This window comes from Leucoraja erinacea, chromosome 4 (assembly GCF_028641065.1).
Source record: "Leucoraja erinacea ecotype New England chromosome 4, Leri_hhj_1, whole genome shotgun sequence".
In the NCBI taxonomy this organism is placed as follows: domain Eukaryota; kingdom Metazoa; phylum Chordata; class Chondrichthyes; order Rajiformes; family Rajidae; genus Leucoraja; species Leucoraja erinaceus.
The window spans coordinates 41,090,380-41,108,620 of NC_073380.1; the positions used below are offsets into that span (position 1 = coordinate 41,090,380).

The 18,241-nt window shown below is 43.2% G+C and overlaps 1 protein-coding gene across 3 annotated transcripts in view; it reads left to right on the forward strand.

Annotated features, from left to right (window-relative positions):
• LOC129696308 (peroxidasin homolog) overlaps positions 1–18,241 on the forward strand; it is a 481,759-nt gene that overhangs the window by 230,767 nt on the left and 232,751 nt on the right. For all 3 annotated transcript variants that reach the window (XM_055634092.1, XM_055634091.1, XM_055634090.1), the window contains exon 3: positions 14,326–14,397. In XM_055634092.1, coding sequence (XP_055490067.1) covers positions 14,326–14,397 — 72 coding nt within the window. The remainder of the gene's footprint in view (positions 1–14,325; positions 14,398–18,241) is intronic.

Consider the following 18,241-nt stretch of genomic DNA (forward strand, 5'->3'; position numbering starts at 1 on the left):
TCCCTTAACTTTTCCCTTCACAAATTAAACGCTCAGCAACTTACTATCCACTCCATACTAATTTCTTAAATACTTAGTTGAATATTGGACATCAACCAAGTGATTTGCGATCATCCAGGTGATCATTCTACTGATCAACCTTAGTATAGGAAGGAACTGCAGATGCTGATTTAAATCGAAGATAGGCACAAAGTGCTGAGTAACTCAGCGGGACAGGCAGCATCTCGGAGAGGGGAAATGGATGACATTTTGGGTCAAGACCCTTCTTCAGACTCATGTCTTCTGAAGAATAGTCTGAATAAAGTTCTCGACCCAAAATGTCACCAATTCCTTCTCTCTATATGTGCTGCCTGTCCCGTTGAGTTACTCATGCATTTTGTGTCTATCTTTGATCAACCTTAGTGATTGGTGCCTCTTGCATGCAGTCAGTGGACTATTTCTGCATGCTTTGCTAATCAGGGGATTGTGCATTGGTATGACAATACTCTGCTGGACTGTTTGTTAGAGAAGAATTTCACTGTGCATTTGCAAAAAGCACAATTGAGCCATTTTCCAACAAGTGCCTGTGACTCCAATTACTTTTAATTGATGCATCACTTGAGCATCAAGTATCAGACTACAAACTCATTTTCAGTTTCACCTTCAGTTAATTCTTGACAATTCCTTGTAGATGTTTGTTTTACATGATTCAAAGGTCCATTGTTCAATCCTCGCTGTTCAATCTTTGATATCAATAAATTGGTTATTAAGGGACAGTACATAATCCATTGGTGTAGGGTAAGGTTCCTGTGACATCCTTTAGGTCAAAAGATGGGGATATTCAAGCAAAGATCATTGTTAAGAGAATTAAGGGAAATGGGGGTTAGTGCAAGAAAGTGGTGCTGAAAGAATCAGCCATGGTACTGAGAGGGTGAGCAGGTGTGTGGGAAAATCACAATTCCCTTTCCTATTTCTACTTGTTATGTACTGATGTGCTTATATACGTAGGAAGGAACTGCAGATGTTGGTGTATACCAAAGATAGACACAAAAAGCTGGAGTAACTCAGTGGAACAGGCAGCATCTCTGGAGAAAAGGAGGAATGGATGATGTTTCGGGTCAAGACCCTTCTTCAGACTGATGTCAGGGGAGACAGAGATACATAGATCAGTATGTGTAAGATGTGAAAATAGGACAAAGGGAATAAAGATCAAGGAAAATGTACAACAGATCATTGTTAGCTGGGTGTTAGCTGCTTTTCTTAATTTCTGATCACAGCAAAGAGATAAAATGAGGGTCTCGACCCGAAATGTCACCCATTCCTTCTCTACAGAGATGCTGCCTGTCCAGCTGAGTTACTCCAGCATTTTGTGTCTATCTTCGATGTTCTTATATATCTGAGCAGGGTTGTCCTTTGTTTGCACTGACTTCCGATTTGAATATCAAATGAAACAAAAGTAATTCAAAAATAATTCTCCCATCAATGTCAAAAAATTCTGAAATAATTTTAGTTTAGAGATAAAGCGTGGAAGCAAGCATTCGGCACACCATGCCATCCAATGATCACATGTACATTAGTTCTATCCTACACACTGGGGAAAATTTACAGAAGCCAATTAACGTACAAACCTGCATGTCTTCGAAAAGTTGGCGGAAACCGAGGCACCCAACGAAAACCTGCGTAGTCACAGGGAGAACGTACAAACTGTGTACAGACAAAATCCATAATCGGGATCAAACCCGGGTCTCTGGCGCTGTAAGGCAGCAAGTTTACCGCTGTGCCACTGTGCAGTGTAAGATCAGTAATCCTATACATTTCAATCTCCCCCAGCAAAGGATGATTAATGCATTAAAGAGGATTCAGGGCAGTCTGAAAACATCTCCATACAACCTGTTAATAGATTTCCCATATTATTATAATTAAATGCATTTTGGATCGTTATTACTTCAGTGCCACTGAGTTAATGCAAATGATATTTGTGGAATAGAACCAGCCAAGACCAATAGCCTGGAATCATATGGATTGTTTGTTTTCCTAGGAGATTAAAGAAGGAATTTATCCATTAAACACTGTGACCGACAGAAGATTAGGACTGTGCAAGCCTTTCAGATAAATTGAGGTGATTTAAAGATAGCACAGCTTATGCATGCCAGACAGGCCGAGAAATTGCACTTTCTATTTTCTCTGCATTTGAACAGCAGGTTGGGTCACACAAATGTATGAGTAAGATCTCCAATTAAAACTTCACACTGATGGTGACACTAATATAGTTGGTTTCAGTACGGACACTTCCCTATTGATGTGCTGCCAGTTCTCGAACATGGTAGTATGAAGCACAGCGGGTGTTATCTATGCTGGCAGCATTTGAAGGGATATATCACTATACAAACAATATTCTTCCAGCTCCAGGGGATTGAATGAATGAAAAAACAATTTTACGAAGGATGTGGCAGTCAGAGCAACCTGATAGGCTGATGAATAATAAACCCAGCAGGGCGCATACTTATTTTGTATGTGACCACAGCGACCCACCAGGTTTGAAGCTAAGCACTCCTGGCAGGATGTTGCCAAAATGGTGCATGTAAAGACAGGGGGTAGTTTTTGAATGCTTGCTCATTCAACAAGCCTGTAATTCAGGCGAAAGTATGTGACTGCTCTGCCTGCAATAATCACAAGACCAGGAAGTTGAGATTGAATGTAACGCTGACTTTAAAGGGCAAAGCAATCGCGGCAGAAAGGATGCACTTGAGGCTGTATAATGTCACAGGTCTCAGGTGTGGGCATGTAAACAGCACAGCTTCAGGAGAAATGGCTAGCTAAAGTCTGATTATTTTGTGAATAAAGGAAAACTGCCATTTTCAAACCGACATGACTGAATATCTCACAACAGATTAATTTTGTATAGCAAAGAACTGCAGATGCTGGTTTAAATCGAAGGTAGACACAGAATGCTGGAGTAACTCAGCGGGACAGGCAGCATCTCTGGAGAGAAGGAATGGGTGACGTCTCGGGTCGAGACCCTTCTTCAGACTAATTTTGCAGCTTGTTCTAGCATTGCTGGGCACCTGGGGAAGTTTGATGCTGGATATAATGCTGGTGGAAACAAAATTCCTACTGAAATACGAGTATGCCGATTTTTTCCCCCAGTAATATTCACTATTGATCCAGTATTTGTTAGAGCTGTGCAAATTGATTTCAGTCCTCTAACTTTCTGATATTATGTGCTCTGTTTACAAGACACAGAATCTTTAATCGAGCAACCAAATTTAGTTTGCTTTAACATAACTCTTTTCAATTTAGAAAATTGACTCGAAATTCCAATTTTGCATTATAACATCAAAGCAGGCTACATATTTGTGTATCTGAGCTGCACTAATTGGCACCTTCATGAACAGTATTTGCATTCTGCTTCAAACTACATTGCACATTGAACACTTTTCATTGCCTGCACACAGCACCATTGTTCCATCCATTCATTGTTCTCTTCATTCATTTATTTCCACATATTGCATTTCCTATGTGATACATTCACCAGAATCACACCTTTCAAATGACTACATCCTCCAGAACCACAGTCTGCAAGTGTGACAATCACCAGCTAATACATTAGCATGCCATAAAAGTTTTCTTGTCACAAAATCATAGATCTTTCCATAATTACAGTTTGCAATAGCCTTTCTTGACTGGCCAAATCTTTCAAATTTCAATACATCTGTTCTCTTCATCACGGTTCATCTAACAGTGTGACTCTTGGCATTTCTCTTCCATTGGGCTTTATTTACAACAACACATTATCAAAGAGGTAATAGATTGAATAATGCATCAATAGTGCATCGTCTTAACGTAGCTTTACCTGTCAAAAACACTTACTGATACTCACGTGATAAATCACGGTGTATTTCTTTTTCTTGCATTCCTTGCCAAGGTATGCAAATAGTTGCCCATAAGGGCGCTTACAAAGTTACAAATTCCCCTCCCCCCCCACCGCACCAGTTCCCCCCTCCCCCCCCCCCTCCTCCCCCCCCAACAACCCCCCTCCCTCTAGGCTGTCTCCCCACGCCGGGTCCTCCATTGTTCATTGTTCTTCACGACTGTCCTCCCACATCGGGTCCCCATTGCTCTTCCCCCTCCCTCACAGAGGTCCCCCCACGCTGGGTCCTCCTTTGTTCCTTCCCTCGGCAGTGGTGTCCTCACTTCCATGGGTCCGTCCTCGTCCGTCGGTGCCTTCATCGGTTGCCGCTCCGACCCCTCCACTAACGCTGCTTGGTCCTCTCCGGACACCTCCATAGCACCGACCCAGGTCCCAGCCGCAGGCTCCGTATACGCAGGGGCCTGCCATGGGCTCCATCAACCCACGAGGCTCAGGCCCACGAGGCATCTCTGCCGGAAGATCCACAATACCCATTTATTATGTCCTAGTTTAATTTGTCCACTGTTAGAGTGCACTTTGGAAATTTGTATGTAAGAAATAAATATTAGACATTAGACAATAGGCGCAGGAGTAGGTCATTTGGCCCTTCAAGCCAGCATCGCCATTCAATGTGATCATGGCTGATCATCCACAATACTTTCTAAATTACTTCTTTTCTCTGATTGTACAGTGAATGGATACAAACTTAGTTGGTTGCTAAACTTTATGAACCAGTTGCTTGCTGAATAAAACCTGCCGCTTCTTCCAGTGACATGGACGGTGTCTTTGTAACAATGCCCATGACAAGCTGAGGATATTTTTGCAGACGCTTACATTCTGGCATTGATTGCTTCTTGAAGTTTGTTTCTGGTTCATATCATTTCCTGAATGCAGAAAAAAAAAGGCTGAATTGTCTTCACTAATTCATAATTTACTTATTGTTGGTAAAAATATCAATGTAACTTGATAACATTGGATTTATTTTATTTATCTGTTCAATATTGCATTAATAAAGATTAAATATTTTATTGAAAATCACAAAGCCCTCACCCACAGACTTTTTATACATTCCAACATCCATATCCTGCAGTTGCATGTATTATATTGAACATTCCTGTAATTCCCAATAACGATTCTCCATAACAAGATCTTCAAGTTGTACATTCCCTACACACTAATTACCCATGCTGTTAAATAGGCTACAAAGAATGAATACGCGGCTTTCACATTGAGTAGTGATTAAGCAGAATCACTCCACCACCACCACCTATCTTTACACAGGTGAAGTTAGAGTCATGCAGCACAGAAACAGGTCTCCGGCCAAATTCATCCATACCAACCAGAACCTATGTTCACCTTGAACAGTTTTTCCTTTAACTTCTTCCAAATTAAAGATATAGTGATTGGAACCTACAGCCAGTGGCAAAAAAGGTATATGGTATGTATGCATGTCTTCAATAGACAGGTCATTGAGTATAAGAGGCAGGAGGTCATGATGCAGCTCGATAAGGCATTAGTTAGGCCACGTTTAGAGTAGAGCATGCATTCCTGGTGGCCCCATTGCAGGGAGGATGTGGAGGCTTTGGAGAGGGTGCATATAAAGTTTATTAGAATGCTACCTGGATTAGATGGTGTCAGTTACAAGGTGAGATTAGTCAAACTTGGATTGCTTTCTCTCTAACGCTGGCGGTTGAAGGGACATCTGATAGATGTGTATACAATCCTGAGGCATAGACCGAACAAACAGTCAAAACATTTCCCAGGGTGGAAATATCAAAGACTAACTGGCACAGCTTTAAAGTGAAAGGTGTAAAGATTAAATGAGATGTGTAGGGCAAGTTGTTTTACACAGAGGGCGATGCATGGAAAACAATGCAAGGTGGTCGTAAAGGCAGACACAATATTGATGTTTAAGGGGCTTTTGGGATATACATGGAATTGAGGGATATGAATCATGTGCAGGCAGATAAGATTAGTTTATTTTGGCATTATGTTCCACACAGACATTTTTGAATGGAAAGGGCCTGTTCCTGTGTTTACTTTTTTATGGTGTATGTACGTAAGTGCAAACTATAATAAACAGATCCAACAGAAGATTTTTGACTTGAAACATTAACTCTGTTTCTCTTTCCACGGAGGCTGCCTGACCTGCAGAGTGTTTCCTACGTTGTCTGTTTTTAGTTCAGATTTCTATCTAGCTATTTGATTTTCATTTACTGGGTCGAAAGTAAGCCTGCCCATTCCATTATGGGATGTGTAATGTTTGACCATCTGAATGAATGACTTGGATGACCAGGCCCTCTCTCCCCCGGTCCCCTCTCTCCCCGGGCCCTCAATGACCCGGCACCCTCTCTCCCCCCTCCTCCAAGGAAAAATGATTAAAAAAAACAAATCAACACATGTTGAGTGAGTACAAATGCTGGTATATGTGAGGTTCTGGGTATCTTGGTACAGGTGCACAACCTTTTATCCGAAAGCCTTGGGACCAGACACTTTTCGTAATTCAGAATTTTTCGGCTTTCGAAATGGAAGATTTTTAGCGTAGATTTTAACGGCTGGCTGTGGGCGAACTGCCACTTGTCGTCATAGCGACCCATCGGGGAGCGGCTTCTGGTGGTCCTAACGGAGACATCAGGTGGCCGGAGACGTCAGGACCAACAGGAACCCGCTCCCCGATGCGCCGCTACAGCGACAAGTGGCAGTTCGCCCACAGCCCGAGCTGCGCCCCCTCATCCGCAACCCGGATTCCTCTGGCGTTGGAGTGGGGCTGGACTAGAGTTGCTGCTGGCTGTGAGTCTCTGGGATCTCCATGCTTGCAGTCGGTGTCCCGTTGGTCCTGACGTCTCCGGCCACCCCCCTGGACAGGAGCTGAGACTGGGAACTGTACCGCCTTTGCCCCCTCCCTCTGCAACTGCAAACAACCCCACAGTTCCCAGTCTCAGCTCCTGTACAGGGGGGTGGCCGGAGACATCACAGCCCGAGCTGCGCCCCCTCATCCGCAACCCCAAGAACAAGACGTACCTTGCACACCATCAGCTTCTGTCCCTACGGGGAGCGTGTTCCTCTGAAGTTGGAACGGGGCTGGGCTGCTGCTGGCTGTGGGTCTCTGGGATCTCCGTGCTTGCAGTGGGCCTGGGGGCCTGGGGGTCGGTGTGCCGTTGTTCCTGACGTCTCCGGTGACTGGCATTGTATGCTGGCATCGCTGACGTGAAGACAGTGCAAAGCCCCCGCGCCAGTGCAATGGGCGGGGAGCTGGAGAGGGGAGGGAAGGGGTCACACATATGGCCGGGAAGCAGAGGGGTGTAGGTGGGGTGAAACTGAAGGGAGTGACAATTTGCTGCTCCCTGCCCGCTGAGTTAAAATGTTCCCACGCAAGACTCACGATACACTGTATACACTGTATACCGTGAGTCTACCGTGGGAACTTTTTAACTCAGCGGGCAGGCAGCAGCAGATTGTCAATTATTAACCCTCCCGTTCCCCTTTCTTCGTGGACCGACCGAGGTTCCGCTGTCACCTCTGCGGGCCGCCCTCGGTGAACGTCTTCAAGGACCTTTCTTCAAGGACCGAAAAAATGTCCGCTATTCGGAGCTTTTCGTTATTTGGATGTTCGGATAAAAGGTTGTGCACCTGTATATAAAACAGAAAAGGGTCTTTTGCAGGTGAAGCACTGAAGTAATAAGTCTGATGGAAAGCTGGTCTTTATTGCATTGTGAAGAAAATAAAAATATGGAAGGTTTGTAGGGGTTTGATGACTACTGTGCATCATTGCGCAAATTGGTCAATTGAAGATTGTTGATTATCTTTTCATCATAGTAAGAAATCTGGGCCAATTTTTTTTTTAGCCACTTCAGCATATAATTTATCAATCAGAATTGTTACAGAGAATGTAATCTAGCCTGCTGCAATATGGGAAAGCATCCTTCGGTTTGGCAAATTACGATAGAAGTTTATTTATCCTAGGAGGAAGTAAAGAATACTGCATTCCGAGTCAATATTCGTGATCGCTTAAATATTTTTAAAGTGCTTTTAATTGAAATGTAATTGCAGGTTGTCACCAATTCAGAAGATAGACACAAAGTGCTGGAGTAACTCAGCAGGTCAGGCAGTATCTTGGGAGGAAAAGGATCGGCGACATGTTTGGTCAGGAGCCCTTTTCATACCAGACACAAAGCGTCACCCATCCTTTTTCTCCAGAGATGCTGCCCGACCTGCTGAGTTAGTTCAGCACTCTGTGTCTATATCTGGTATAAACCAGCAGCTGCTGTCCCTTAGTTTTTATATTGTGACCAATTTACCCACACTAAGGCCTTGTAGGTAATGAATAAGGCAGAGAACCAGATTAAGATCCTGTAAACACTCTATCCCCTACTCCCAATTCCTCTGTCTAAACTGCATCTACGCCCAGGATGAGGTTTTCCATACCAGGTCATCGGAAATGTCCTCGTTCTTTGTGAAATGGGGGTTCCTCTCTTCCATTATAGATGAGGCGCTTACTCGGGTCTCCTCGATATCCCGCAGCTCCTTTCGTGCTCCCCCTCCCTCCCAATTCATAACAAGGTCAGAGTCCCCCTTGGCCTCACCTTTCACCCCATCAGCTGCCTCATACAGCATATAGGTAATCCTACAACAACGTTAAGGCGGACTGAGTGGTATGGAACATTTGCATTTTTCAGCTTGAAATTGTGCAATATGGTGCATACTGTAACGAGTCTTTTAACGTACACTTGAATGCAATATATATGCTTAAATTGGATTGCAGCGTTTTTGAAAGGGGGGAGGCTGTGCGATCACTGATCACTGGCCTTGGGGGTACCCAGTGAGGGAGTGGAGCAACCGAGTGGGGAGAGGATGTGGAAAAAGGGTGCCCCTCCCCCTCTCTCCCCTCTCTCTCCCCCCCCCTCTCTCTCTCCCTCTCTCGCTTCCCACTTTCTCCCTCCCACCCTCACTCTCCCCCTCTCTCGTCCCCTCTCTCCCCCCTCTCCCCTCTCTTTCCCCAAACCCTCTCTCCCCTCTCTTTCCCCTAACTCTCTCCCCCCCACCTCTCTCCCCTCTCTCTGCCCTCTCTCCCCCCTCTCTCTCTCCCTCTCTCTCTTCCCCCTCCCTCCCTACCACCTCACTCTCACCCTCTCTCTCGCCCCCTTCTCTCCTCTCTCTCCTCCCCCCTCCTCTCCCTCTATCTCTATCTCTTTCCCCTCTCTTTCCCCTACTCTCCCTCCTCTCTCCCCCCTCTCTGTCTTCTCTCTCTCCCCTCTTCTCTCGCTCTCCCTCTCTCCCCCTCTCTCTCTCTCTCTCTTCCCCTCTCCCCTCTCTCCCTCTCCCCCTCTCTCTTCCTATCTCTCTCTCTCTCCCTCCCTCTCTACACTCTCTCCCCTCTCTCTCTCTCTCCTCTCACCTCTCTCTCTGCCCCCCTCTCTCTCACTCCCTCTCCCCCCCATTTCTCCCTACCACCTCACTCTCCCCCTGGCTCTCTCTCCCCTCTCTCTTTCTTCTCTGTCTCTATCCTCCTTTTTTCTTCCCCCCCCATCTCTCTTTCTTTCCCCCCTCTCTCCCTCTCTCTTTTTACCCACCCTCTCTCTCCCATTCTCTCCTACCCTCTCACCCCCCTCTCTCTCTCCCTACCTCTCTCCCCCCTCTCCCTCTTCTCTCTCTCCATTCACACCCCCCCTGTCTCTCCCCTCACTCTCCTCTCACCCCCCTCTCCGCCCCCCACTGTCTCCTTGTCTCCTTCCCCTCTCTCTCTCTCCACCTCCCTTTGAGAGTCTGTCCCTTCGGCACAGAGACTCTCGCGGCAGCGGCGCTTCCGATGGCTCCGCGGCCCGGGACACTCGCACTGTCCAGAGTGCTCCATGGCCAGAGCTGCAGCATCAGCCCCAAACACTCGACAGCGCCGCAAACACTCGACAGCGCCGCAAACACTCGACAGCGCCGCAAACACTCCCGGCTCCCCAAATCTGTTTCCGCCGCGGGTTCTGCTCCCATCCCTCCCGCAGCACCTGCTCTCCAACATCCCCGGACCATGCAGTTTATCAGAGTTTTGAAATTTTCGTTGATCACAAAATTTCTCACCACTCAGCGTGAGAAATTTCTGATGAGCGTGAGGACGTGAGAGTTTGCTTGAGGGCGTGAGTCTCACGCTCCAAGCGTGAGAGTTGGCAGCCCTGCTTTCCCATTCCCAATCTGACCTTTCTGTCCTGGGCCTCCTCTATTGTCAGAGGCCTATTGCAAATTGGAGGAACAGCATAACTTGATTTCGCTTGGGTAGCTTACACCCCAGCGGTATGAACATTGACTTCAACTCCTGTATGAGCATTGACTCTAACTTCAAATAGTCCTTGCTTTCCTCCTGTCTCCATCCCCTCCACCTTCCCAGTTCTCCCACAAGTCTTACTGTCTCTGACTACATTCTATCCCTGTCCCGCCCACTCCCCTGACATCAATGAAGAAGGGTCTCGACCCAAAACGTCACTCATTCTTTCTCTCCAGAGAAGCTGCCTGTCCCACTGAGTTACTCCAGCATTTGTGTCTACCTTAAGACAGAGAAAACCCATTAAGATAGAGTACCAGTTAATAGCCAATACGACAGAGAAACATTTAATTTGTGTCCACTGACATTGCCAGGGAAAAGTTTAATTTGATCTCAAAAGAGAGGATCGCATTTTGTCGCGTTGTAACATCCTGTTACCATTTTAGGGAGTGACAGAAACCTACTGAGTGATTCCTGCCATAATTGTTTAAACTGCTCACAGTTTGTGAGCACAAGGACTGTTGCCCAAGCAAGCCCAAGTGAAATGTTGTTTGAGCATTTGAAAGTGAAAGAGAAAAATAATTGTGAGGTGGCAGAACTGCAGACGTTATTAAATCAGATCAGCCGCTGAGGGTGACATTTACAGAACAAAGTAGCAGAAGATGTTTACAGCTGAAAGGAACTTTTTTGAAAGGCAGTCACCAGTGTTTCCACCATCCAATTAGTTATTGGTTGGCTGCCAGTCTAAAAATAACATCCTACAGCTATTGTACGTGCTCCTGCTTCAGTGGTTTCAGTATGATAATATAACTGAAAAGAAAGATTTGTTTGGATATACAATTTTTAAATGCCAAGAAAGATTTGACTCATGTTACTTTGTCCTTGAATGGATAAGTTATTGTTAACAGAGAAAATTGATACTTCAGATATTGAACTCTATCTCGTCATGCTGTTGCTTTTTATTTGCTGCTTACTTTCCTGCAAAGACCAAAGAATAAATATCTCCTGGGCACAAAATGAAAAATCAGAGTGTTTACATATAGGGCAGTAAAGCCGAAAATCTATTCCAATCAATCCTTCATAATATTGTTTGTACCTGGAAATGGACATAAACATTTTTATTGCTGGGAGACAGTTTAGAAAATTACTAAGAGATCTGATCGGGTGTCATCTTGTCATTAATGGGCAAGATAGAAGTGGATTTAACTGTAGCTCACAGACATTACCTGTCTCCTTGCTCACCAAAGCACATTTCACATGTACTCACCTACCTGGCCTCTACTAAGGATCACTCACCTATCTGGAGCCTTCAATGGATCACTCTCCCGCAGCTCTGGGTCTCGCTCATCCAAACCTGCAATGGTCCTCAACTTTACTTCAATCCCCGGCAGATCCACCCATTCAATAAACGGTCCCTCACCTACCTAGACTCTACTAAGGATCTCCACCTAAATTTCCTGCTGGTTCCACTGTTTACATCATTATATCCCTTTCATTTCACCTCTTCCACAACCAACAATGGACTATTGTGGGCTCCACCATTCCTTGGTCATCGAAGCCGGCTCTGAGTTGTTCTGAACTTTTTCATACCTCTAGATTCCCTCTCCCTCGACTTTCAGTCTGAAGAGGGTTTCAACCTGAAATGCCACCTATTCCTTTTCTCTAGAGATGCTGTCTGACCCGCTGTGTTACTCCAGCATTTTGTGTCTATCCAAAGCACACTATACCCCCGTTGCTATGACTTTCGTGGCTGAGCAGCTCCTAATGACAATGGAGGCCATGGTCAGAATGGTATTTTAGACTTGAGTAGTAGAATCCCAATAACCTGACAACCTTCTCTCAGATCAGGCAGTCTAAGAACTTCTCACTATTTGCAAATCTCTCGTAATCAATGACATCCCAAAGCAGTTTAAAAGAAGACATAATCATGAGAATCAAGGTAAACTGCTGTTAATTCATTAAAATCCCAGATATGCAGTTAAATAAAGAAAATTAAATCAAACTCTAGCCATATTATCTTTTTAATTAGGTCAACGACTCTAGTTTGATGAATATCATCATGCTTGCTGCTCCATTTATGGCTGGTGTAAAGTTGCAAGGTAGATATGAGGAGTATCTGGCACATCGACACCTCACAGGATGTCTCTGATCACTGGGGTTTTGCAGAACAGAAAAACCTAGGGGGTGCAGGTACATCGTTCCATGAAGGTGGGTGGCGACATAGTTGCACAGTGGTGAAGAAAGCATACGGCACGCTTACCTTAATTGGTACGGGAGGTGGGACGTCATATTACAGTTTAACCGGATGCTGGTGAGGCCACATTTGTGGTACTGTCTACCTTCTGGTCACTATGCTATCAGTAGGTATGTTGCAAAGCGTACCTGAAGCATCGCTGAAAATCTGTCCCAGCCCGTGTGCGCGATTTTGGTGCTGTTTAGAGGGGGGCGGGTTTAAAACACGATTTTCTCTAGGCTGTTCAAATCGAGGATGTTCAGCCTAGTTAATTATTAACAAAAATTCGCTGGCAGATTCCGTCGCTTGAGCTATTATTAGTTTTAAGAGCTTTATCTAATTGTTATAGTAGTGTAAAAATTAACCTCTAAACCCCCGATGGCCTGCAACTGGCCGGATCTCATACAGGGGACAACAGGAGGTAGGCTGTTTATTTTTACGTTAAAAAGGGCTTCTTAAGATCCCGTTATACAAAGTATAATGTTGCAAGTAGCTCATTTTGGGCCCATTATATCCCGCTGTATTTTTCTGGGCATTTGAGGGCACAAATCTAGTGCAATGTGAACGTTCTAAACCAGCGCGTTCACAGGATCCCACTAGAAAGCTGATTTAAATGGACTTTAATTTACAGCAATTGAACATTAAATTCCTTCCATTTGGCCTATACATTAATGTAAATGAGATTTAAAAATCATGTTTTATTGTGAATTATTTGTGAATATTATTTGGACACTTAGGCTATTTAAAAATGTTAATCATTTATTAAGAAATGGATAGATGTTTAGATCTAGTAATTGAAGTTTGAATGGGGCTACAATTGGGTAACTAACTAATTATATGCTTTAATTTCAGGTCATCCAAGTAAGATTATTTTATATTTGTTTCAGAATGGTTCAATCTATGATAACTGAAAATTTCATTCAGTTCTCTTATTTTTTAAGAAAGTTATGGGCTAATGACAGCACGCGATCACAGCTTTTTTGTTATGTCCATAGAAAATCAATAGGGAACAAGATGCTAATTTCCGAGTATGAAAATGGCCATAACTTTTTAAATACTTGAGCTATGAAAGTGAATTAGGTGTCAAATGCAACTTCTTTTTATGCTTTATCTGATGGGATAAATTGCAGACTTGATTTTTTTAATCTCAAAATTTTGTAACATTGCTACTATCAGAAGGATGTCGTTAAACTGGAAAAAGTGCAAATATTCATGAAGATGCTACCCAGTCCACAGGCTTTGGGCTGTAAGAAGAGGGTGGATAAGCCAGGTCTTCTTTCTCTGGAGCATAAGAAGCTGCGGGGTGACCTTATAAACGTATATAAAATCATGTCAGTTTTTTCCCTAGAGTAGTGGAGTCAAAAACTAGAAGGCATGTGTTTGAAGTGAGGAGAGAAAGATTTAAAAGGGAGTGAGAGGAATTTGTTTTCACACAGAAGATAGTGTGTATATGGAATGAGCTACCATGGGAAGTTGTAGAAGCAAGTACATTCATGACATTTAAAAGACACACAGACAGATACATGGACAGGAAATGTTTGGAGAGATACTAGTCAGCAGCAAGCAAATGGGTGTAGCTTGATTGATTTGGCAACTTGACAACAAAGGGCCTGTTTCCATGCTGTATAGCTTTGTAACTGTACAATGCTATTCTGCAGCTGATCAGCTGTTCTCTACAGATGTATCTCCTATCCGATAATAATGTAAACTTTTTCTGTACAGCTAATCACCCAGTTTAACTTGTAGGTTTAAATTTCAATATTTGTACCATCGTTGTTCCCTGCTATTCTGCACAGTTGGCATAGATTTGCAATACGTATTTTTGACTGCAATGTAATACAGAACTATATCTTTATTTCTGTGTGGCATGTTACATTATTGTTGGAGGAAATCTCTTTCATTGTTTGTGCAACATATATTACCTAAATCATGATTACTTGTTGTGTCTCTATACAGATTATTGAACAACAACCAAATCAAGAGAATACCAAGGAAAGCATTTGAAGACCTGGACAACTTGAAATACCTGTAAGTGCAGAAATTCTGATTTGGATATTATTACACTTGCTGACTTACATCAAATAATGTAACTGCCTCATATTTTTTTTATTGGATTAGTTTAGTTTAGTTTAGACATACAGCGCGGAAACAGGCCCTTCAGCCCACCGGGTCCACTACAACCAGTGGTCCCCGCATATTAACACTATCCTTCATACACTAGGGACAATTTTTACATTTATCAAGCCAATTTACCTACAAACCTGTACGTCTTTGGAGTGTGGGAGGAAACTGAAGATCTCAGAGAAAACCCACGCAGCTCACGGGGAGAACGTACAAACTCCGTACAGACAGCACCCGTAGTCAGGATCAAACCCGGGTCTTCGGCGCTGCATGTGCTGTATGGCAGCAACTCTACCGCTGCGCCACCGTGCCGCCCACTTGTTTACTGCAATTAGTATGGAACGATAACTAATAAGAGTATTGCGTATTATATTCATTTTTGGATTTGGGGTGAGTGATATTCCTCCTCCTCCTCATCCTCATCCTCCTCCTCCTCATCCTCATCCTCATCCTCCTCCTCCTCCTCCTCCTCCTCCTCCTCCTCCTCCTCCTCCTCCCTCCTCCTCCTCCTCCTCCTCCTCCTCCTCCTCCTCCCTCTCCTCCTCCTCCTCCTCCTCCTCCCTCCTCCTCCTCCTCCTCCTCCTCCTCCTCCTCCTCCTCCTCCTCCTCCTCCTCCTCCTCCTCCTCCTCCTCCCTCCTCCTCCTCCTCCTCCTCCTCCTCCTATTTTACATTCCATTGCTTTTAACTTGCCTTCATGTTGGGCAAGGTGATAAAAGGGTATTTGACTGGAATCTGATTTTTGCTTTTGGATACCCTCAGCTTTTAATGAGGGCCATAGGGACCAGAACACTAGTTATTACTTATGGTATATGTTATCGAACAACATTTCCATGGTCTACAAATTCCATCACATGATACATTGCTATGAACTAGCTCATACAGGTTTATCAGGAAATTAATGAAGTAGCAATTTCTACATAATCTCTGAAACCCACACTTTCCCCTTTGAATCCTCTTTGTGTGAATGTAAAGAGATGCATAGCCACTGCCGGCATGCATCACACGTCTGGCCACAAGTAACAAAATTCACTCAGATGTCAGCAGCCCATAGACAGTGCCGATCACTTTTGCAGAAACAGGGCTTCACAATGAATGCAGTTTCCTCTTGGGTAAAACTTGTGAGCTTGTACAGTAGGGCACTGGGATTTAATTTAAAGTAGATGTCCTTTGTCTCAGTGCTTATGAATAAATGATACCTCTATGAGCCCATCTCATTTCTTTCACTTTAGAAGTGCTGAATAAATGCACACTGTTATTATAAGTAACTGCCAATTGAATGTTATATATCTCACCTGCTCCTTACAGTTCAACACTACTGTACATATTTATCTCCTATAGGCCTGCTCTTCCAAAGTGTGACCTACTGTATGGGGTGTTTAGAGTCATACAGCATGGAAACAGGCCCTTCGGCCCAACTTGTCTATACCCACCAAGAAGCCCCACCTATGCTAGTCCCATTTGCCCACATTTTCCTCATATTCCCTCTCAATCTTTTCAGTGTTTGGCTGCTTCTTTGTTATTCAATGCCATGAGACTCAATTAACTTTATCTCATGATGATTTGGGTATTGAGAGAAAACTACTGCTGGCTATCTTCCGGAGTGCGTATGATTCTCTCAGAGGATGAAATACATGCCTGGTTTGTGCTGGCAAGTTTGTGCTGGCAAGATGAAAGAATGGTTCGGCTGAGCTTGTATCCACTGGAATTTAGATGGATGAGAGGGAATCTTATAGAAACATATAAAATTCTTAAAGAATTGGACAGGCTAGATGCAGGAAAAATGTTCCAAATATTGGGGGGAGTAGAGAACCAGGGGTCACGGTTTAAGAATAAGGGGTAGGCCATTTAGGACTGAGAACCCAGAGAGTTGTGAATCTGTGGAATTCTCTGCCACAGAAGGAAGTGGAGGCCAATTCACTGGATGTTTTCAAGAGAGAGTTAGATTTAGCTCTTAGGACTAAAGGAATCAGGGATATGGGGAAAAAGCAGGAACGGTGTACTGATTTAAGATAATCAGCCATGATCATATATGGCGGTGCTGGCTCAAAGGGCTGAATGGCCTACTCCTGCACCTATTTTCTATGTTTCTATGTTTTCTATGTCTATGAAGCAGTCTGAACAATGTTGTTCCAGGCTCCTTATGAGTTGCCCAGGAATACGTTATTAAAATTTGTTCGTGAAATCAACTAATTTGCAATCCATTCAAGCACAAAACAGATAACTATTGTGTTGTTTACCAGAACACTTTAGCAAGACACAGGAGACTACAGATACTGAGATCTCAAATGCAAACTGCTGGAAGAATCAGTGGGTTGAGCAGCATCAGTGGGGGAAAAGAAAAGAAAAAAGACAATTGTGAATGACTCGTTGAGTTCCTCCAGTAGAGTTTATTTTGTGATTGCTTTATCGGTAGACAACAGGAAACATCAAGAGGCGGCCTTGAATTTAGACTACATTATAATAAATTGTTAGGTTGTGTGAACAATTTGCATCAAAATCACGCCTCATGTTTTTCTCATAGTAGAGGAACTATTATGTCATAAATGTTGTTAGTTTGCATTAGATTGCATTTTTCCTGGGCTGCTTAATGCATTTATTCCCTGCTGTTTAATGCACTTATTCTCTGTAATGGTCTTGAACCTTTGCTTAACCATTATTCCCCAATTTGATTTTGGAAGTGGAGGATAAAATACGATATTGGTTGGTTGTAGACCAAAATTATCAAACTTCAATCCTGGCTTAAACGTGTGTTGGCACTCATAATCACCGGCTGGAACAAGATGTAAATAGATTTACGCATCAAGATAAAATATAATCAAAGAATGCTAAACCATAGATTAACATTTGTGAAACCAAGTACTACAGATAAATCAGTGAAACCAAGTACTACAGGTAAAGAGAAAAGCAGAGCTAATATTTTAGATCAACACATTTCATTAATTTATTCTCCACAGATGCTGCCTAACTTGCTAAATAGTTTCAATGTTTCCCATTTTCAATTAAAACAGTTTACTAGATCTTGAAGCTTCTTGCTACATAGAACAAAGACCACCTCACACTACCAGAATAGTACTTGGATTAGATGCATTCGCTCTAAAGAGAATTTGGATAAACTTGGATTGTTTTCCCAGGAATGCCGTAGATCAAGGGCACACCTGATAGATGAATTTAAATTTATGAGGCATTACTAGGGTAGACACTCAGAACCTGTTTCCAGTGAGAGGGGCAAAGATGAGAGGGGCAAAGATTAAAGGAAATGTGTGGAACGATTTATTTTTTATTTTTTTATTTTTTTATTTTTTATTTTATTAGAAGTACAATCATATGGCACCAAAGTGCCTAATATATATTTTCATAATACATTTTATGTACAGCTTCTTTTTTTGTTTTGTTATATTAAAGAAAGATTAGAATACGTGATATATAGTGTGTGAAGAAAAAGAAAAAAGACGAATGAGTGAAGAAAGTTGAGAAAAAGAAAATAGAAAAAAGAGAATAAAACATTAAAAAAAAAGTAAGGAGATCATTGTTTATAATCTTGACCAACACTCGTCCAATCCTGAAACAGTTATTTTTTACAATTGTGTTGCACCATATGATTCCAAAAAGACGACAATGGAGACCAACTCGTTATGAATTGGTCTGATTTATCCATTAGGAGGAATCGCATTTCCTCAAGATGTGCGGTTTCCAACATACTTGCAATCCACATTTTAAGCGTTGGTATTGATGTATTTTCCAAAATTTAAG